Consider the following 21,951-nt stretch of genomic DNA (forward strand, 5'->3'; position numbering starts at 1 on the left):
AACTGGGACACAATGGAAAATACATAATTGTCAGACTGCTTAAAGAGATTTTATTCCACACAATTCCTGACCAAGGATAGGTACCTGGGACACATTGTAAGAGACGTAATTGTCAGACTGATTGAAGAGATTTTATTCCACACTACCACACACAGCAGAAACATGATTTTCAGAAGGGTCCAAAACCTCACTCTTCATCAAATCCTTTCTGGAATGTCAGGGAATGTTGTAATGAAAGGAGACAAAGAGAGACAGCCAGTGAGTAGAAATTTGGCATCAAAAGATAAAAAACATATATTAAAATATAGTGGAAACGTTGTTTGGCATTTGCCAGGGTCAGAAACCATAGATCATATATTTTACAGAAATTCTAACCTTGGAACCAACATCACGGCTCTTGGCACGCAGCTTGTTGACCTGAGACTCAGCGATGTCGGCCCTTTCCTTGGCCTCATCCAGGTCATGCTGTATCTTGCGGAACTTGGTCAGGTTAGTATTAGCCTGTTCCTCCTGTGGTACAGAAACAAAACAAACATTATGTAGCCTGAGCTAATACAGGTGGACAGTACCTAAAGAATGAATGCATAAAGTCCACACTTACAGCTTCCTCTGCAGCTCTCTTGTAGGATTTTACTTTTAGCTGCAGCTTATCGGCAAGGTCTTGAAGACTGGCCATATTCTTACGGTGCTCCTCAGTCTGTAAATTTCAGACAAAAAAAGGTTCACCCCATTTGTTATCAGGTCAAAAGACTGGACAGCCAATGATGGAGTTAGTAAAGATACCTGGTAGGTCAGCTCCTTGATACGCCTCTCAAATTTACGAATTCCTTTGATTGCATCAGCACACTTCTTCTGCTCAGCCTCAACCTCATTCTCCAGCTCCCTCACCTGTCACAACAAAGAAATAACATTCATGTGACAGGGTGCAGTATTACTTTTTTGTGTCTTCTGATGTACAGTATGTACATGTACAATATGTAATGTAAAGTTACGCTTACCCTGGCCTCCAGCTTCTGCACCTGCTTCTTGCCCCCCTTCATGGCAATTTGTTCAGCCTCATCCAGGCGGTGCTGCAGGTCCTTGATGGTCTGCTCCATGTTCTTCTTCATACGCTCTAGGTGAGAACTGGTGTCCTGCTCTTTCTTCAGCTCCTCTGCCATCATGGCAGCATCAGTAATGGCCTTCTTTGCCTTTTCTTCAGCATTTCTGCACTCCTGCACTGCCTCTTCTGCCTCAGTCTGAAGCTGGGCAGTGTCAGCCTCAAGTTTCTTCTTCTGATTCAGCAGGCCAGTGTTCTATTCATACATTTTAAGAAAATTACTTTGTAACAATGTTCAGCTACAGCAGGAAATCCATAATTAGTGATTATACTTTACCTGTAAGTGCAGCAGCTGCACCCTCTCATTGACATCCAGCAGTTCTTGCTCAGCCAGCTTGCGGCCTCTCTCAGTCTGTTCAAGACAGGTTCTTAGCTCCTGCAGCTCTGCCTGCATCAGATTGTTACGTCTCTCTACAATGGCAATGTTCTCCTTCAGATCATCATTGGAACGGAGAGTGTCATCCAACTGGATTTGGGCATCCTAGAGAGAAATATGCAAGGTTGGAGATACCTCATTTTGAGCAGTATCTACTAGGCACACCATCCCACTGGGCACACCACGTCATTTCAATGTGGATAATTGGGTAATATTCAGTTGGGATGTTGATCAGTGAGATTACAAACTATATTCACCCACTCAAAAAGACAGCCAAAAGTTAGTTGAATTTCCATGCTTTCAACCATCTAAAAGCACAACCAAATTTCAATGAAAAAACAATGTCATATTTTTGATTTATGTCTTTCATGCTTTCAACCATTTAAAAGCACAGCAAAGTTCAAATGGGAATACAATGTCAGATAGTTTGCTTATTTATACAACCGATCATTATTACTGTGCTTCATCTAATAGCAGACCAAGTGACCTGGATGGCAGTTGAGATTACATTAAAAGCATATGGTGTAAGTGATCAATGCTGTTCGAGATTCTGCAGCAATTATGAAGATCTCCACAGACCTGTGATGACCTATGCATGCTATCTTGAACATGCATGCCTTATATGATTACATAGGAAGAAATGTATATCTACAGTAACCTCAATGTGGCCATGGATGTGCTACTTATTTTAAGGTTGAATGTTACATTAGTATTTAAGATAGCCTTAACTTTAGGCTATTTACTTTATTACAAAAGTAATATTGAATTGTGGTCTGTTGTCAAAGCAACCAAATATCAACATTTGAAGGAGATGTCTTCTGCTTGGATAGTTCAATATGTGCCATTAATTAATTTGTAGACAAACTGGAATTAAAACTCGAATAATTGGCACAGATGGAACTATCCAAGCAGAATAGATATCTCCTTCAAATGATGAAATTTGGTTGCATTGGCAACCAAACACAATTCAATATCACTAAATATCGTTACATTTGAAATAGAGTTTGAAACCCTAGGTCTATTGGATTGTCTATTTTTAGTTGAATTCTGGGTTGAATTGAAACAAAAGCTGTTGATGACTTTGCAAATGCTATATAGGCGTAAATAGTATGGTGATATTTCATTTCCTCTGTTAAACTAACCTTTGGAATGACTTCTATAGCAACAGTGAATATATTTCGTTTTTATGTGGAGATCTCTCAACAATCATTCTCAAGATAGCACATTAGTAATAGTCAGTGATAAATATTATAGCTAAACTTGGTTAAAACCCTGGATGAGAGACCAAAGAGTAGCTGTAGATAAATCAATGCTCAAGTAGGTGCTGCCCAGCCTTTCAAGAAAATAAAGTTTTATAGTGAATATAACGTTGAAGATCTGACGTTGTTTGAAAGGTACAAATTCAACATATTTTATATGTTTGATTATGTTGAAATTTGGTTACCATGATGACATAATCCTGTGGTTGAAATTTCACCCTCAAAACTGTTTATGTTGATTACTTTTTCAAATCTAATGTATTTTCCACATAGATTCCACATCACAATATGTTGACAAATTATGTTGAAACAATGTTGATTCAACCACTTTGTGCCCAGTCAGATGGCAATCTGTTTTAATTTACCTTCAGATGAGCATGAACGCTCTTCATCTGTTTTTGGGCCTCAGCTGCCTGCCTGCTGGCTTGACTAAGCTGGATCTCCATCTCATTGAGGTCTCCCTCCATCTTCTTCTTCAGCCTGAGGGCCTCATTCCTACTTCTGCACTCTGCCTCAAGAGAACTCTGCAGGGTATCAATGTTCCTCTGCAGGTTTCTCTTGGACTGCTCCATCTCCTCATCCTTCTCAGCTAACTTGCGATCAATCTCAGCCTTGACCTGATTTAACTCAAGCTGAATTCTGAGGATCTTTCCCTCCTCGTGCTCCAGGGAGGCCTAGAATACACATCAGAAGATTCAAACTGAAAATGACAGTTGTTTATGTAAAATGGCCAATCCAGACGGAACCAGGGAAGATTTGAAATTGCACTCTTACCTCAGCTTCCTCCAGAGCAGACTGGATCTCTACCTTCTCTTGCTCCAACTGTTTACGGACCTTCTCCAACTCATAAATTGTCTTTCCTCCCGCACCCAGCTGCTCACTCAGATCAGTTATCTCCTCTGAGAAAAAGGTGTTGCAATGAAGAAATATGAAAACTATATTGGGCACTTGCAGAACCTTGTTTCACAAAAGAGCTGTTTGCTCTTCAGTGCATGGATGTAAACATTGGCAGAGCTGAAAACATTTCAAACAAAGAGCTCTTTGCTCACCTTGAAGGTTCTTGTTCTCCCTCTTCATTGTCTCCAGCTGATCCAAAGATTCTTCGTAGGAGTTCTTTAGCTTGAAGAGTTCAGTGCTCAGATATCTGGCCTCCTTTTGGGAGCTCTCCAGCTCACACTGAGACTCCTCATACTTCTGCTTCCATTCAGCCAGGATCTACATGATATAATACAGCAGCCATTTAACTTCAATCATGACTCTTTATAAGTGTTGTAGTAAGCCTATTATTTTGTTTCTGCTGTGTAGAATTCAGGAATTCAGATACACGTGTAAATTGAAGAACTGCATTGCATACTTTGTCAAAGTTTCTTTGCTTCTTGTCCAGGGCGGCAGCAGCAGCATTAGACCTCTCCACATCCACCATGAGATCTTCAATCTCATTCTGCAGTCTGTGTTTGGTCTTCTCCAGGGAGGAACACTTAGCGTTCACTGCCTCCTCAGCTTCTTCAGCATCCTGCAAGCGCTGAGCCAGCTTCTTCCTGAGTTGTAGATGAAGAGACAAAGTAGAAAATGTGGCATATCATTTCATAGCTTCTCCAAACTTCAGGTTCACACAAATACTCAAGGGATCGAGTCCAAAATAAAAAATACCAATTCCTAAGTAATAGTAAATTTACTTAGAGTTGGAATTTATTATTTTGGACTCGATCCATTGAGTATTTGTTCACTATCTGTACAAAGAGAAATGTTGCTTCTATCTAGCAGGTATTAGAATTCTAACATATACCACTCATTCCTCACTTGGCTTCCTCCAGTTCTTCAGTTTTCTGAATGGCATCAGTCTCATACTTAGTTCTCCACTGAGCCACCTCAGAGTTAGCCTTGGACATGCCACGCTGCAGGTCAGCCTTGGCCTCCTGCTCCTCCTCATACTGCTCTCTAAGCAGGTCATGGTCATGGCGAGCAGACTGCACCGCATGGGATAGTGCATTCTTTGCCTGAAGGGAGCAAGGACAGATGGGATTCATTTTATGACGAGGGCATCATCATTTATCAATAAGAAAATGAATGGTCTAAATTACCTTGACTTCCTCCTCCAGCTGTCTCTTTAGATCTTCAAGCTGTTGACTGTAGGAATTCTTTCCTCTGGTCAGCTGAGAGACCAGAGATTCCTTATCTTCCAACTGTCTTCCAATCTCATCTAGAAAGTAAGAGGTTGAGGAACATACTTTATCTTGTTACCTCATTCAGAGTATTTATTGCAATATCCAGAGACAAAAGTTATTCTACCTACCATTCTCGGCTTGAAGTCGGGCTTTTTGATTTGTAATGTCATTGAGGGATCTTTGGGTTTCCTCATACTTGGTCCTGTATTCATTGGCTTGGTCCTCTAGAGTTCTACTCAACTTCTCCAAGTTAATCTTCAAGATGAAAGACAAGAAAAAATCAATTCAAGAGGTTTACAGTGACCAAATGGAGAAAAAACGTTGTACTTTCACTTAGATGGATTTTTTTACCTTTGACTTTGCAACATGTTCCATGTTGGAGAGGACATCATCCAGCTCTAGCCTAAGTTCGCTCTTTTCCTTCTCCAGTTTCTGCTTCACTCTCTGAAGGTTGTCTACCTGCTCCCCCAGGTCAGCCACACTGTCAGCTTGTTTCTTTCTGAGTGAGGCAGCTGTTGCCTCGTGTTGCAGAGTGGCCTCTTCAAGGTCTCTGCGGAGTTTCTGGAACTCCATCTCCCTCTTCTTGTTCATCTCAATCTGGACCACAGTGGCTCCGCCAGCCTCCTCCAGCCTCTCACTGATCTCCTCCAGCTCTCTGGCCAAGTCTGCTCTTTGCTTCTCCACCTTGGCTCGGGCAGTTCTTTCTGCCTCAAGCTCCTCTTCCAGTGCCTCTACACGGGCCTAGCACAAAATGGCATCATCATGGTAAAATATACAAATGGTTGAAGAGTTAAAATCGATTAAGGATGTCGTACTTTTTCATTACCTGAAGCTCCTTCAACCTCTTTTGAAGTTGAATTATTATGCCCTGTTCATCTTCAATCCTACAGATAAGATTACCGGTTTCAAAGTCCTTCCTGTGGAATCAGTGGAATAATTCATTGGTAGCTTGTTTATGCATTTGTTTGCAGTAGAATGTAATATTTTGTGATGATTTTAATCTTACTTCTTGAGGCGTTCCTCTAGCTGTTGTTTATCATTCTCCAGGTCCATTACACTGTCCTGGGACAGCTTTAAATCACCCTCCAGCTTCCTCTTGGCTCTTTCAAGATCCATTCGCACCTTTTTCTCTTGCTCAAGGGACCCTTCAAGCTTCAGAGGATAAGAAGCAAATTACAATTTCTAGCTGATTGTTAGCATTTTTTCCATTTAAAGACCATCTAATCTCTAAATAGGATCTCACATCATCAACTTGTTGCTCTAGCTTAGCCTTGGCCTTGGTTAGATTGTTGACTTTGTCCTCCTCACTCTGTAGGTCGTCCAGTGTTTGCTGGTGAGCTTCTTGAAGAGCTTTCTTTTCCTTTGTCAGCTTGGCAATGATTTCATCCAGAGCTGCCATTTCCTCAATCAGGTTCTTCACCTGTGAACAGACAACATGCACTACCGGTCAAAAGTTTTAGAACACCTACTCAAGGGATTTCCTTTTTTTTTACTACTTTCTACATTGTAGAATAATAGTGAAGACATCAAAACTATGAAATAATACATATGGAATCATGTAGTAACCAAAAAGGTGTTCAACAAATCAAAATATATGTTATATTTGATATTCTTCAAAGTAGCCACACTTTGCCTTGATGATGACAGCTTTGTACACTCTTGGCATTCTCTCAACCTGCTTCATGAGGTAGTCACCTGGAATGTATTTCAATTAACAAGTGTGCCTTCTTAAAAGTTCATTTGTGGAATTTCTTTCCTTAATGCGTTTGAGCCAATCAGTTGTGTTGTGACAAGGTAGGGGGGTATACAGAAGATAGCCCTATTTGGTAAAAGACCAAGTCCATATTATGGCAAGAACAGCTGAAATAAGCAAAGAGAAACAACAGTCCATCATTACTTTAAAACATGAAGGTCAGTCAATACAGAACATTTTAAGAACTTTGAAAGTTTCAAGTCGCAAAAAACATCAAGCGCTATGATGAAACTGACCCTCATGAGGACCGCCACTGGAATGGAAGAGTTACCTCTGCTGCAGAGGATAAGTTCATTAGACTTACCAGCCTCAGAAATTGCAGCCCAAATAAATGCTTCATAGAGTTCAGTAACAGACACATCTCAACATCAACTGTTCAGAGTTGACTGTGTGAATCAGGCCTTCATGGTCAAATTGCTGCAAAGAAACCACTACTAAAGCACACCAATAAGAAGAAGAGACTTGCTTGGGCCAAGAAACACGAGCAATGGACATTAGACCGGTGGAAATTTGCCCTTTGGTCTGGAGTCCAAATTGGAAGAACAAATTTGAGATTTGGACCACAGAGTGAAGGAAAAGCAGCCAACAAGTGCTCAGCATATGTGGGAACTCCTTCAAGACTGTTGGAAAAGCATTCCAGGTGATGCAGGTTGAGAGAATGCCAAGAGTGTGCACAGCTGTCATCAAGGAAAAGGGTTGCTATTTGAAGAATCTCAAATATAAAATATATTTTGATTTGTTAAACAATTCTTTGGTTACTGCATGATTCCATATGTGTTATTACATAGTTTTGATGTCTTCACTATTATTCTACAATGTAGAAAGTAGTAAAAATAAAGAGAAACCCTTGAATGAGTAGGTGTGTCCAAACTTTTGACTGGTACCGTATAAGTTTTGACCATGACAGTTTACAATCTAAGGTAACACACCAAGTAATTTAGTCTCCTCAACGTTTGACCGGTAGTGTAGGCTGAGCACACTGCTTTTAACCTTTTAAAAAATGTTTTGTGTTCTTCATACAGATTCAACAATTAAGAATTACCTTGTTCTCAGTGGCATGCTTTTCCTTCTCCACTTTAGCCAGAATGAGCTCCAGATCATCAATATCCTTCTTTAACTCAGAGCACTCATCCTCCAGCTTCCTCTTCTTAGCAGTCAGTTCTGCATTTATTTCCTCTTCATCCTCCAGTCTTTCCATCAGATCTTTGCCTTTGGCCTCAAGCTGGATCTTGTTTTTGATCAGCTCCTCACATCGCTCCTCTGCATCACAGAGATTATCTTGCTCCTGCCAAACACCTCGTAAATATATACATACAAACAACATACAAACAACATACAATTGACAGCACAGTGTAATTGAAGTTGTGTGACATGTCAGTATCCTTGCCACCCTGTACTGAAAGCTAGCTTTTTGGTAAAGATGTACGTATGGTAGATTTTGTAGTAGATTGTTGAAGACCAAAGCTTGATACCACAGTCAGCCACAACATTATAATTTTTGGAAATGTGATTATAAATGTAACTCACCGCCTGGACATGAAGCTGGAGATCATAATTTTCTTTTAGAAGAGAGACCATCTTTTCCTCTAATTCCTTTCTGCGAGTCTCAGACTTGGAAAATGCTTCTTTAAGCTTGATGAATTCTACCTTCAAGTTGGCCAACTCCTTCTCGGCATCAGCAGATTTCAGCAGAGGCTTGATCTTGAAGTACAGCTTCATCCAGGGCCAATTCTTGACCACCATGAATGCACGGATATTCCGTTGGATGACAAGCAATGCCTCCCTTGAAGAAAACCATTGGTAAGTTTAACATGTTCATATGTGGGACTATATTCCCACACCAGTGCTATGTGAATAAACTGAAAAACTACTTCAGATGTCTACATTTTATAGCGTATCAATATAAATACCTGTGGTCAAGGATCTTCTTATACTCCATTCGTGACAGAACACCATGGGCTCTGGCTTGAATACCAGTGATAATTTTGGACAGGCGCTCATCTCTCATCTCCTCTAATAGACCCAGAAGGCCAGCCTTGAAGAACACCTAACAAAAATAATATTTTAGTGAAATGTAATTTAAAATTCAAGAACAATGCGCTTCAGTACAACGCTCCTAGGATTTCATCCATGCCTTGCTTTGAATCTTACCTTGGTATGTCCAAACTTGTACTGCTGGTGATCGATGTCGAGCGAACCCAACAGTTTCTCAGCTCCTTTCTTGCTGTCAATGAATGTTCCCTCAGGGTTAGCAGCAGGATTCAATATGCGATATCTGTAAGAAGGAAACTGGTAAATAATATTTAAATGTGTTACATGATTAAAAGGGGATAGAACTGTATTATATTTTACAATACCTTTGCCTGAAGTCTCCATACAGGATTCTATTCGGGAAGCCCTTTCTGCAGATCCTGATTCCTTCCAGCACACCGTTACAGCGCAGCTGGTGCATGACCAGAGGATTCTCCATGGCCCCAGGAGTCTTGGTCTCATTGGGGATGATGCAGCGCACAAAGTGAGGGTGAGTAGACCTCAAGTTGGTCATCAGCTTGTTCAGGTTTTCCTGTGGTAGAGAGTGAATTCCCACAGTTACCAAAGTTTTACCAGAAAAAAATGTTATGGGGGAAGATCAGCTTTAATATTGTGACTTCCATCAATGTAATTTTCTGCATAATTTCCAATCCCTCATAGATTTTTTTGGGTAAATATAAATACAGTACCAGTCAACATTTTTAACACACCTACTCATCAAAGTAAAAAAAAAAAATGTTTACTGCTTTCTACATTGTAGAATAACAGCAAATACATCAGAACTATGAAATAACACATATGGAATCATGTAGTAACCAAAGAAGTGTTAAACAAATCAAAATATATGTTATATTTGAGATTCTTCAAAGTAGCCACTCTTTGCCTTGATGACAACTTTGCACACTCTTGGCATTCTCTCAACCAGCTTCATGAGGTAGTCACCTCGAATGCATTTCAATTGACAAGTGGGCCTTGTTAAATGTTCATTTGTGGAATTTCTTTCCTTCTTTGCAAAAAAACATAAAGCGCTATGATGAAACTGGACCGCCACAGGAAATGAAGACCCAGAGTTACCTCAGCTGCAGAGGATAAGTTTATTAGAGATACCAGCCTCAGAAATTGCAGCCCAAATAAATGCTTCTGAGAGTTCAAGTAACAGACACATCTCAACATCAACTGTTCAGAGGAGACTGTGTGAATCGGAGCTTCATGGTCGAATTGCAAAGGAAGAAATTGCAAAGAAACTACTACTAAAGGACATCAATAAGAATAAGAGACTTGCTTGGGCCAAGAAACACGAGCAATGAACATTAGACCGGTGGAAATCTGTCCTTTTGGTTTGATGAGTCCAAATGTGAGATTTTTGGTTCCAACTGCCATGTCTTTGTGAGACGCAGAGTATGTGAACGGGTGATCTCTGCATGTGTAGTTTCCACCGTGAAGCATAGAGGAGGAGGTATGATGGTGTGGGGATGCTTTGCTGGTGACATTGTCTGTGATTTAATTAGAATTCAAGCGGCACTTAACCAGCATGGCTACCACAGCATTCTGCAGCGATACGCCATCCCATCTGGTTTGTGCATAGTAGAACTATCATTTGTTTTTCAACATGACAATGACCCAACACACCTCCAGGCTGTGTAAGGGCTATTTGACCAATAAGGAGAGTGATGGAGTACTGCATCAGATGACCTAGCCTCCACAATCACCTGACCTCAAACCAATTGAGATGGTTTGGGATGAATTGGACCGCAAAGTGAAGGAAAAGCAGCCAACAAGTGCTCAGCATATGTGGGAACTCCTTTAAGACTGTTGTAAAAGCATTCCAGGTAAAGCTGATTGAGAGAATGCCAAGAGTGTGCAAAGCAGTCATCAAGGCAAAGGGTGGCTACTTTGAAGAATCTAACATCTAAAATCTATTTTGATTTGTTTAACTCTTTTTTTGGTTACTACATGATTCCATATGTGTTATTTCATAGTTTTGATGTCTTTACTATTATTACCTTCTTGCCCTTTGTGCTGTTGTCTGTGCCCAATAATGTTTTGTGCTGTTACTAAGTTGTGCTGCTGCCATGTTGTGTTGCTATCATGTTTTTGTTATGTTGTGTTGTTATGTTGTGTTGCTACCATGCTGTGTTTGCATATGTTGCTGCCATGCAATCCCTTTTGCCTTCTGGTAGGCCATCATCGTAAATAAGAATTTGTTCTTAATGAAACTCTACCGGATCGGTGTCCCACCCACGGGACGGTTGAGCTAACATAGGCTAATGCGATTAGCATGAGGTTGCTTAAATATGCTAATCTAACTGCACTGTCCAATTTACAGTAGCTATTACAGTGAAAGAATACCATGCTATTGTTTGAGGAGAGTACACAATTTTGAACATGAAAAGTTATTAATAAACAAATTTGGCACACTTGGGCAGTCTTGATATAACATTTTGAACGGAAATGCAATGGTCCATCTAAAACGTTCTACATACACTGCTGCCATCTAGTGGACAAAATGTCATTTGCAGCTGGGCTGGAATAATACATTAGGGTTTTTCTCTTGCATTTCAAAGATGATGGTACAAAAAAAATACAAAAGAACAGTTGTTTTTTTCTATGTATTATCTTTTACCAGATGTATTGTGTTATATTCTCCTACATTCCTTTCACATTTCCACAAACTTCAAAGTGTTTCCTTTCAAATGGTACCAAGAATATGCATATCCTTTCTTCAGGGCCTGAGTTACAGGCAGTTAGATTTAGGTATGTCATTTTAGGCGAATATTGAAATAAATGGGTGGATCCTTTTAACTGACTTGCCTAGGTAAATAAATATATATTTTACATATATATTTTCCCCTAACCCTACCACCCCTCCCCTAATTAAGGTAAACTATTGGACAACAACACTTAGGCTTCCTCATCCAGTTTATTCATAGTACAGTATATACATTTTACGGACACAGTATATTTTACAATGGTTATCTTTTGTTTGTTTTTAAGTCCCATCCTTCAGCTACCCTCAACCCCTCCCATCTATTTCTGAAGACCATCCAGTTTTTGATTACTATGTGCCAATAATTTTTCAACTGTGCTGTGATTGTTTCACAAAAGTTATGAACCTTTCTATTATCATAGTTTCTACAGGTTGTAGATTGAAGATACACATTTTTTACAAGAGTTTTATTATATTATTGGTCGATTGATTATGACTTTTCAAATCACCCATCAGTGCTATTTGCATAGTTAGCTCGAGGTAAATGTTGCAATTCTTCAGCCATTCCTGAACCTGCAACCAAAAACAAACTACATATGAACGGTACCAAAACGAATGTTCTAATGATTCTGTCTCTGCAGAGCTGGGATGGTTGTATCCCCCATATATATATAACATTCTATTGGTTGCAGGAATTTTGTATAATAATTCAAATTGAAAAACTCTACATTTTTCATCCGGCTTCGTTTTGTGTATCAGTTTATAAACCATGTGCCATGGAATCGGTAGATCGAAAATCTCTCCCTAACTATTTTGCAAATCTATATGGCACAGCTGTCAATACTTTTTTATTTATCAGACTTTTCTTTAAACAATTTTGGTCTTTAATGCAGGACCGACTGACAAGTTCCTTACTTTCTCCCCCTTCCACTTGCCTCTTCCATTTTTGTGGTAATGCTGCAACTAGTTTGTTTTAATTTGGGGTAGAGCAGACATTTATATACATTTTTGTTAGCTTCATGTGTGACATAACTCCACCAGTCCTATTTATGATATAATTTACAAAGATTGCACCTTTAAAAAAAATGTTTTTTTATCAATTAGGATATTTGAGTTTAACCATCATTTTTGTTGTAATATTTGTTCTGTCTTTTCTGGTGAATGAAACTGAAATTGCAACAATCTTTCTATAGCTTGTTTTTAAAAAATAGCAATATTTTGGAGATTATTTCATTTTTAAATAATATTTTGCTGTATAAAACAATGCAACTACATACCCTGTGAAGTGCTGACACCGTTTGGAAAGATGATCCCTTTTTCTTTTTCTCCTTCTTCCCACTGTCAGCTGAAGTTAGAAAATTAAGAAATGAAGCCTACAGAAATCCTTCAGTCATTCAGGCACTCTTTATGAAGATCAGTCTTATTGAAATGTGAATATCTGACCAAGTGTACAATACCTGAGTCTGCACTAGCATAATTGGCAAACAGGATAGCCAGTAACTTCATTGCAGACTTCTGGTACAGTCCTACAACAGTTTCATTTAAGGGATCCTTGTTCTTCATCAGCCAGTTGCTGATGTTGTAGTCCACAGTACCAGCATAGTGAGCCAGGGCAAAATGGGCCTCTGGTTTCCCTTTGATAAGCCTGGGCTTCTGGAAGTTGTTGGATTTTCCAAGATGGTTGTCGTAAAGCTTGGTTTTAAAGGTAGCATCGCTGGCCTTGGGGAACATGCACTCCTCTTCAAGGATGGACATGATACCCATTGGCTGAGAGGAAGAAGGTAGAGGTAAGATAGTTCACTTGACTCTACTGAGAGGTTGTTGTCTGATACAATCATATTTAGTAGTATGTATCATATAATATTTAATTTGGTCCATAGATGCAGTTAACGGCTCACTTGCCTTTACAGTATTTCAGTTACCTTCTCAATAAGGTCAATGCAAGCCTGCAAGTCCATGCCAAAGTCAATGAACTCCCATTCAATTCCCTCTTTCTTGTACTCCTCTTGCTCCAGAACAAACATGTGGTGGTTGAAAAACTGTTGCAGCTTTTCATTGGTGAAGTTGATGCAGAGCTGCTCAAAGGTGTTGTACTGCAATTATAGATGGTTAGATAGTTAGGTTTTCACATAAAGGTTCCTATTGGGAATATTACTTGATAGTGTTCTTTGAGAGCCTAAATTTATATTTGATAATAATTGTCTATTTATAAACTCACATCAAATATCTCAAAACCAGCAATGTCCAGTACACCAATGAAGTACTGACGAGCCTGCTTGGTCTCCAATGACTGGTTGATTCGCACAACCATCCACATGAACATCTTTTCATACACAGCTTTGGAAAGGGCACCAACGGTATAGTTCACCTGTTGGACAGTTTGCCCCTTTGTGACCCACTCGTTCCCTACTTTGACCCTTGGGTGACAGAGACCCTTTATGAGGTCAGCAGAGTTCAGGCCCATGAGATATGAGACTTTGTCAGCACCTGGGAAAGAAAACCAGTGAGTTTACCCATGGATTCACAGAGCTATTTCATCTCAATGCTTTTGGCTTTTAGCCAGGTCTCACATTCAGTGCCATCAGCCTCTGCCTGCTCCTCACGCTGTTTCTGCTTGAAACTCATGTTGCCATAGTGCATGATGGCACCAATCAGCTTATACACTGAGTTTTTCTCCTCCTGAGTAAAGCCCAGCACATCAAAAGCATTCTGTGGAGGAAAAGAAGAGCAAAGCGATGTAGTAGTAAGAATTGGTCATTTAAAACCCCCCACTGACATTTCATGATGTAATAACCACTCTACTATAGGGGATATTATTATTTCAAACCATGAACAGGGTAGGCTACAATGTTTACTTGACAAACAGTACCAGTCAAAAGTATGGACACACCTACTCATCCAGGGGTTTTTCTTTACTTTAACTATTTTCTACTTTGTAGAATAATAGTGAAGATATCAAAACTATGAAAAAACACATATGGCATCATGTAGTAACCAAAAAAGTGTTAAACAAATCAAAATATATTTGAGATTTTAGATTCTTCAAAGTAGCCACCCTTTGCCTTGATGACAGTTTTCACACTCTTGGCATTCTCTCAACCAGCTTCATGAGGAATGCTTATCCAACAGTCTTGAAGGAGTTCCCGCATATGCTGAGCACTTGTTGGCTTCTTTTCCTTCACTCTGCAGTCCAACTCATCCCAAAGTTGGGTGATTGGGCGATTGTGGAGGCCAGGTCATTTGATGTGCCACTCCATCACTCTCCTTGATCAAATAGCCCTTACACAGCCTGGTGTGTTTTGGATCATTGTCCTGTTGAAAAACAAATGATAGTCCCACTAAGCACAAACCAGATGGGATGGCATACCGCTGCAGAATGCTGCGGTAACCATGCTGGTTAAGTGTGCCTTGAATTGAAAAAAAAAATCACAGACAGTGTCACCAGCAAAGCACCCCCACTCCATCACACCTCCTCTATGCTTCACGGTGGGTGGGAACCACACATGAGGAGATCATCCGTTCACCTAATTGGCGTCTCACAAAGACACAGCGGTTGCAACCAAAAGTCTCCAATTTGGAGATATCAGTGGGGGGTTTTAAAGGACAGATTTTTGTTGATGTTGAGATGTGTCTGTTACTTGAACTCTGTGAAGCATTTATTTGGGCTGCAATCTGAGGTGCAGTTAACTCTAATGAACTTATCCTCTGCAGCAGAGGTAATTCTGGGTCTGCCTTTCCTGTGGCGGTCCTCATGAGAGCCAGTTTCACCATAGCGCTTGATGGTTTTTGCGACTGCACTTTAAGAAACTTTCAAAGTTCTTGACATTTTCCGGATTGACTGACCTTCATGTCTTAAAGTAATGATGGAGTGTTGTTTCTCTTTGCTTATTTCAGCTGTTCTTAGCATAATATGGACTTGGTCTTTTACCAAATAGGGCCATCTTCTGTATACCCCCCTACCTTGTCACAACACAACTGATTGGCTCAAACGCATTAATAAAGGAAATAAATTAAACAAATTAACTTTTAAGAAGGCACACCTGTTAATTGAAATGCATTTCAGTTGACTACCTCGTGAAGCTGGTTGAGAGAATGCCAAGAGTGTACAAAGCTGTTATCAAGGCAAAGTGTGGCTACTTTGAAGAATCTCAAATACAAAATATATTTAGATTTGTTTAGCACTTTCTTGGTGATTCCATATGTGTTATTTCATAGTTTTGATGTCTTCACTAGTATTCTACAATGTAGAAAGCAATAAAAAATTAAGAAAATCCCTTGAATGAGTAGGTGTGTCCAAACATTGTCTGGTGTTGTATGCAACATAACAAGCTGGCTTGAAATTCAACAAGACAACACTTTGTTTTCCCAAATGAAAGAATACCAAAATACCAAAATTCAGGGGCCAGAGTGACGGTGAATAATTAACTCACATCTGTTGCCATCAGTTCATCAGCGTCATCAATAGACAACACAGTTGTCTCCCCCTGGGAGATGAAGGCGTAGTCATAGGGATTAGCTGTCACCAGCAACATCTCTGTATACCCATGAGGCCGGGGAGAGAGACATAGAAAGACAAATATAGATATGCTATTACTTATTATTACACTACACAAATTAATGCAGTCAATACACCATTGTTATCTAATTGTGGTACTGACCCAGTAATTCAGGTTTCTTGTTTGACAAGATCTGATAGAAGATGTGGTAGTCCCTCTCAGCCTTCAGCTGAAAAGTGACACGAGATTTCTCCAGAAGGTCTGGAAAGAAGGTGATTTAGAACAGTAGACAAATACATTTCTTACAGCCACTGTTGACAATTTCTCACTGATTTTTCAAAGTCTGTTATCTTTGGACTTACATGTCCCAATATCAGCAGAAGCAAGCTTTCCTCGAGTGTCAAAATGAATCCTGATAAATTTACCCTAAATAGAATAGTTTTGTTAGTTTATTTTTGGGTGATTAATGCTGTATAAGAATATCCATCAGAAACTCACAAATCTTGAGGAGTTGTCATTTCTGATGGTCTTGGCGTTACCAAAGGCTTCCAGGGCTGGGTTAGCCTGGATGATTTGATCCTCCAGAGTTCCCTTAGAATGGTATAGAAACACATGTTAGATGCTTAGCTTTACAAATAGCTACAAAATTGCTCAATCATGAAAATATGCATGTCAAAGCTGTCTCAGATTGAATACCTTGTTTTGGGCGGCTGCATCTTTCTTCCCGCCACTAGCTGCAATGCTTGCAAAGTACTGGATGACTCTCTTGGTGTTCACAGTCTTTCCAGCACCAGATTCTCCACTGGAAACACAGTAATCTTTTTTAAAAATAGCATTTATCACACTATCTTATGTAACATGACAGATAACACTCTTTTTAATAGCATGTGAGTAGAATGGGTAGTGGATTACTTACGTGATCAGAATAGACTGGTTCTCACGGTCTATACAGGTTATAAAAATGCAATTTTATACAATTATCAGAATTAATTATCATAATGATTCCCTTACATATTTTCTAAAGTAACTATTTTAGTTTACCTGTCAACATGTTCTGATAGGCATTGTCAGAGATAGAGAAAATGTGGGGAGGAGCTTCTTGCCTCTTCTTGCCTCTATAGGCTATGACCACAGATGGATCATACACTGGCAGCCACTTGTAGGGGTTGACAGTGACGCAGAACAGCCCTGAGTAGGTCTGTAAAATATATATTCAGTTGAAAGTGCATAACATTTTAAGTGGAAGAATTAAGGCCTAACATTGGAAAGTAATTACTATAGTTTTGGTGGGGATAATTTACATAGAAAAAGTTGTCAATTTAAGATTCAAATTTCGAACTTAATGATGAAGTGACTCTCATGTGCTCACATAGATCATCCATGCTGCGTAACGCTCTTTGAGGTTGTACAGAACAGCAGGCTCGTGGAGGAAGGTCAGCATGGCCATGTCATCAATCTTGTCAAATTTGGGAGGATTCTGTTGCATAATCTGAGAGTCTTTGAAGGTGAGAGTCTGTGAGAAATTAGAGAGATTATGTAAAGACAGTTGAGCCTTGTTCACATTGGCAGTTTGAAGTGACTCATATTCGATTCAAATCTGTTATTTTTCTTGCAGTCTGAACAGCCAAAAAGAAAATGGAATAAATGTTCCAAATCGCATATGAAGGTGGTTTGAAATCAGATACAAATCTTATTCCTGTCCTGGAAATCTAAACAGCTACCTAGCTAGTTGACGACTGAGGCTAGCCGAAAAGGACTACTTTTGAAAGTTGGATCATCTTATCCTTTGAGGCTTTAAAAGTGTTCTTACACTATGATTTTGAACATTCAAAGCAACTGGGAAATGTCTGTGGCAGGCATTGTTGTCACCTTAGCTTGCTACATAACTTCTGAGTTAAATATTCTTAGAAATAAAGGTGCTATCTAGAACCAATAAGGTTCAGGTATAACTCCAGGTATAACTCGTTTGCGTTCCATGTAGAACCCTTTCCACAGAGAGTTCTACATGGAATCCAAAATAGTTTTACCTGGAACCAAAAAGGGTTCTCCTATGGGGACCGCTGAAGAACCCTTTTGGAAGGGTCATCCTACACTAATCAACCTCCACCACTGCCAACACACCCGTCAGTACTATGACAACTAGCGTAGCTATGTCAGCAAATGACTGCTGTCTGAATACACACATCCGATTTGGTCATTTGTAACTTGCTGTTTGGACATTCAGTATTCCAAAACTGATTTGAAAAACAAAACGGATTTGAGCATTAAGGCCTGCAACGTGAACAAGGATTTGTTAACCACTTAATTCTGCATGATTTTACAACCTTGTTCTGGGGGGGAAAAGGGAAGCAGAATTCAACTTGGTCATTTGAAGTAAAGCACTGACCTTCCCTTTCTGCGTCTGCACAGTGACCAAGTCTCCTTCGCGGCTGGTGACGGACACCTTGACAAACTCCTCCACGGGGTCTGGTACAAAGAATTCCTTCTTCATGTCGAAGGGACGAGTCTGGGCCTCCAGACGCTCCCGGTCAGATTTCCTCAGGTACTGGGCTGCCGCCCCAAACACCGCCATCTCAGCATCACCCATGGTTGCACTGTGAGCAAGAGAGAATGCCAAATTAGTTCAAGGTTACTTTGTTACATTTTACATTTCCACCATACATGTCTCATTAAACCACTAATCATTTGTCAAAAGAACAGTAATAAATCCTACAATTAGATTTAAATGTATGTAATAATTATCACTCGATAATAGTTTACGGAGTGTTCATTTACCTTCAACACTGCTAAGAGGTGAAGATGAATGGAGGCATCAGAACTTTATCCCTGCAATAGCAGAGATCATATTTAACCCCTGTTGGCCCTGCCTTAAAAGGCCAAGAACACTGTAACCCCATGACCCCCCTCCCCACAACACACACAATCCTCACTATCACCCACTGACTCACAAATGACTGTTGAGGGACATGCCACTCTTGCCTAGAGATGAGCATTGTTGTCTGGCTCCATTCCCTTGACCGGGCTTCCACAGCTCCATTGTGATTTTATGGGATAATGTCCAGGAATTTCAAATGTCTTTCCTGTGAGTCATACTTATACAAGCTCTCATTACTAAAGCCCCAACACTTCATCTACCACTGTCAAGTTTTGTCTGTTTCATCTTCTTTGTTATCTCTGTTCAACTGGATGTCAGGTTTGTTATAATGCATCTCATTTTGGCCATCCATTTTCCTAGATCTCCATCTGTCTCATCCACAGCACCACTCCCAATTCCCAAGGGGAACGGCAGAGATTGCCATGTTCACAGGTGAATGTGCTGGTGTAAATCAACATTATCACACTCATCCAACCATTTTTTTGATAAGGTCACATTGACTGATTGAAACACCTAGCTGATCCAACACAAACATTTGCGTTGAATAGTGTTGCTACAATCTTGTTATAACTCCATGTTATTTATAGTCATAGGATTTGGCTCATTCCTGTTCCTCTCGGAAATGTGAAATTTGAAATATAATTTTGACCTTTGCTCTCCTAATGATATCAGAACTAAGTGGTTGAGCTATAACTTCAAAATAACACTCATTGTTATTACATCGTTAGCACACCAGGTATAAAATCTTCAAAATCCAATCATGCCGCCAACCTGTCACGAAGAGTGCCCTTTTGTAGGAACACTCATCATATCTTGATAGGCTTATAATGAGTTGGTTAAAGTTTGCTTGGGTCCGATCCACCAGGGTCCGCCAGAGTCAATACTTCAGAGACACTTTTCATTGTCCTGCCAACCGCCTGTCACTGCCCCGTGGGTTCAATGTCAGTGACAGTTTCACCATTTACCATCAGATTAAAACACTATCTGCAGTCTGAAAGAGAGACTTAAGAGACTTTGAGAATAGCCAGAGGATGGTTCATGTACCCTTGTAGGTTCAATGTAGGTACATGATTTTGTATTTACAATATATGTTGTTGTTTTTAAAAACGTTTGTCTCAGTCATTATTGATATGTAAAATGGCCATCAAAGGTCTTTTCAGTGCACTTTGGCATGTGCTCTTAAAAATAGCATATGAGCTCAACTACCATGGTCTGCATGCGCCCTGACTCGTGTGGGAATGACATGCCACATATCTGCCTCATCCTCCCCTCCTGCCGCCTCCTGTGTCCTCATTTGAGAGGGCTTAGGGGACTTGAACAGGAGGACTGATCGCGTGCATCTGTTTGCATTGTCAGTCAGAGCCTTACCGGGGGATTCGAGGTCAGTTCCAGTTCCACAGCTGAATGTTCCATTCTCAAAGGCACACAGAGACTCAGAAATAAATGAATTTGATTGGGCCATCGCCAAGGACAGGATAGTAGTTGGATGAGCAGTTATTATTTATTTGGAAGATAATACTGATCAGATTCATGCTTATACTTTAATAGTGATGGTGTGTTCCTCAAGGCATGTTTGTGGTATAATTTATATATACAAAATTAAAATAAACATCACAAATACACCATACCTTTGATGAGATGTGGTGGTGGCATAGCAGTTCAGACGTCTTTTGTCCTCGTCTTGTCGTGTCCTGTATATATATATATTTACAACTTTTTCACATACATTTTATTTTTATTTTCCATCAACTCATCTTCAAAACACTCTCCTGCAACCCGCCTCACCAATGTATATTTATAAAAAAGTATTATTTACCTCAGATCTGTAATCCTCCAAGAAGCTAGCCAGAAACTCCAAGAAGCTAGCCTGAAACTAGCCAGAAGCTAATCCAGAAGCTAGTTCAGAAGCTAGTTAGCTCCTTTACTGGCAAATCGTTACTATTCAGCTAACCACGGTTTGTGGTCATCAGCTATCCTTTAGCTCGAAAATCTATCGCCAGTTCTGTACGGCGAAGCGCGGCTCGGAACGGAACATACCGGACCAATTTTTCTCTCCATGTCCCTGGATTTCGACTGCTCTCTGGACATTCATACCCGGATCTCACAGCTAGCTAGCTGCTATCCGTGTGACTACAGGCCTTCGTCGATTCCGGAGCAAACATCAATTATTCCGGAGCTAGCAAGCTCCGTCAATCACTCCTGAGTTCCATCAATCACACCTGGGCTGCAGTCACCTATCCGGACCCGTTTTACTGCCTTCGCGGAGCCCCACCGGGCCTTCACAACTGGACTGCCGACGTTATCTACCTGAAGGAGTTATTCGGCTGGCTCCTCCATCGCGACGTTACCTGAACGCCCATCTGCGGCCTGCTAAACCGTTAGCTGTCTTACCGGCTGCTATCTGAATAGACAATCGGACAATTTATTATTATTATTTTTTTATTATTATTATTATGTTTTCTTCTTGGGCCTCTATAACTATATCTATTGTTTTATTTTTGTTGTTGTTGTGTGATTTGGATTAATCCCCTCTACCACACGGAACCCCACTAATCTACTGACGGAACGCAAGAGGTGGCTGACAACAGACCTCCATCCTATGCTAGCTTGCTACCGATGCCCTGGCTAGCTGTCTAAATCACCAACCAACCTCTCCACTCACCGGACCCTTTTGATCACTCGACTAAGCATGCCTCTCCTTAATGTCAATATGTCTTGTCCATTGCTGTTCTGGTTAGTGTTTATTGGCTTATTTCACTGTAGAGCCTCTAGTCCTGCTCACTATACCTTATCCAACCTATTAGTTCCACCACCCACACATGCAATGACATCTCCTGGTTTCAACGATGTTTCTAGAGACAATATCTCTCTCTTCATCACTCAATACCTAGGTTTACCTCCACTGTATTCACATCCCACCATACATTTGTCTGTACATTATACCTTGATGCTATTTTATCGCCCCCAGAAACCTCCTTTTACTCTATGTTCCAGACGTTCTAGACGACCAATTCTCATAGCTTTTAGCCGTACCCTTATTCTACTCCTCCTATGTTCCTCTGGCGATGTAGAGGTGAATCCAGGCCCTGCAGTGCCTAGCTCCACTCCTATTCCCCAGGCGCTCTCTTTTGACGACTTCTGTAACCGTAATAGCCTTGGTTTCATGCATGTTAACATTAGAAGCCTCCTC

General features: G+C 40.3%; 1 protein-coding gene across 1 annotated transcript; it reads right to left on the minus strand.

Moving 5' to 3' along the window:
* Window positions 1-109: 109 nt before the first annotated feature.
* Window positions 110-18,473, minus strand: LOC109874689 (myosin-7-like). Its single transcript, XM_020466717.2, has 36 exons — window positions 18,273-18,473; window positions 17,256-17,399; window positions 16,928-17,084; window positions 16,803-16,830; window positions 16,583-16,688; window positions 16,385-16,477; window positions 16,249-16,312; window positions 16,049-16,147; window positions 15,821-15,924; window positions 13,961-14,099; window positions 13,609-13,877; window positions 13,313-13,483; window positions 12,848-13,157; window positions 12,668-12,735; window positions 9,010-9,215; window positions 8,804-8,927; window positions 8,563-8,699; window positions 8,180-8,435; window positions 7,695-7,937; window positions 6,143-6,319; window positions 5,906-6,051; window positions 5,726-5,816; window positions 5,251-5,640; window positions 5,028-5,154; window positions 4,816-4,934; window positions 4,535-4,731; window positions 4,089-4,272; window positions 3,784-3,949; window positions 3,509-3,633; window positions 3,100-3,408; window positions 1,377-1,580; window positions 999-1,295; window positions 784-888; window positions 602-697; window positions 376-510; window positions 110-208 (listed from the first exon to the last, which is right to left on the minus strand). The coding sequence occupies exons 1-36, from the start codon at window positions 18,471-18,473 to the stop codon at window positions 188-190; spliced, it is 5,808 nt and encodes a 1,935-aa protein (XP_020322306.1). The 3' UTR covers window positions 110-187.
* Window positions 18,474-21,951: the final 3,478 nt, after the last annotated feature.

The sequence above is a fragment of the Oncorhynchus kisutch genome, linkage group LG30 (genome assembly GCF_002021735.2).
Source record: "Oncorhynchus kisutch isolate 150728-3 linkage group LG30, Okis_V2, whole genome shotgun sequence".
Taxonomy (NCBI): domain Eukaryota; kingdom Metazoa; phylum Chordata; class Actinopteri; order Salmoniformes; family Salmonidae; genus Oncorhynchus; species Oncorhynchus kisutch.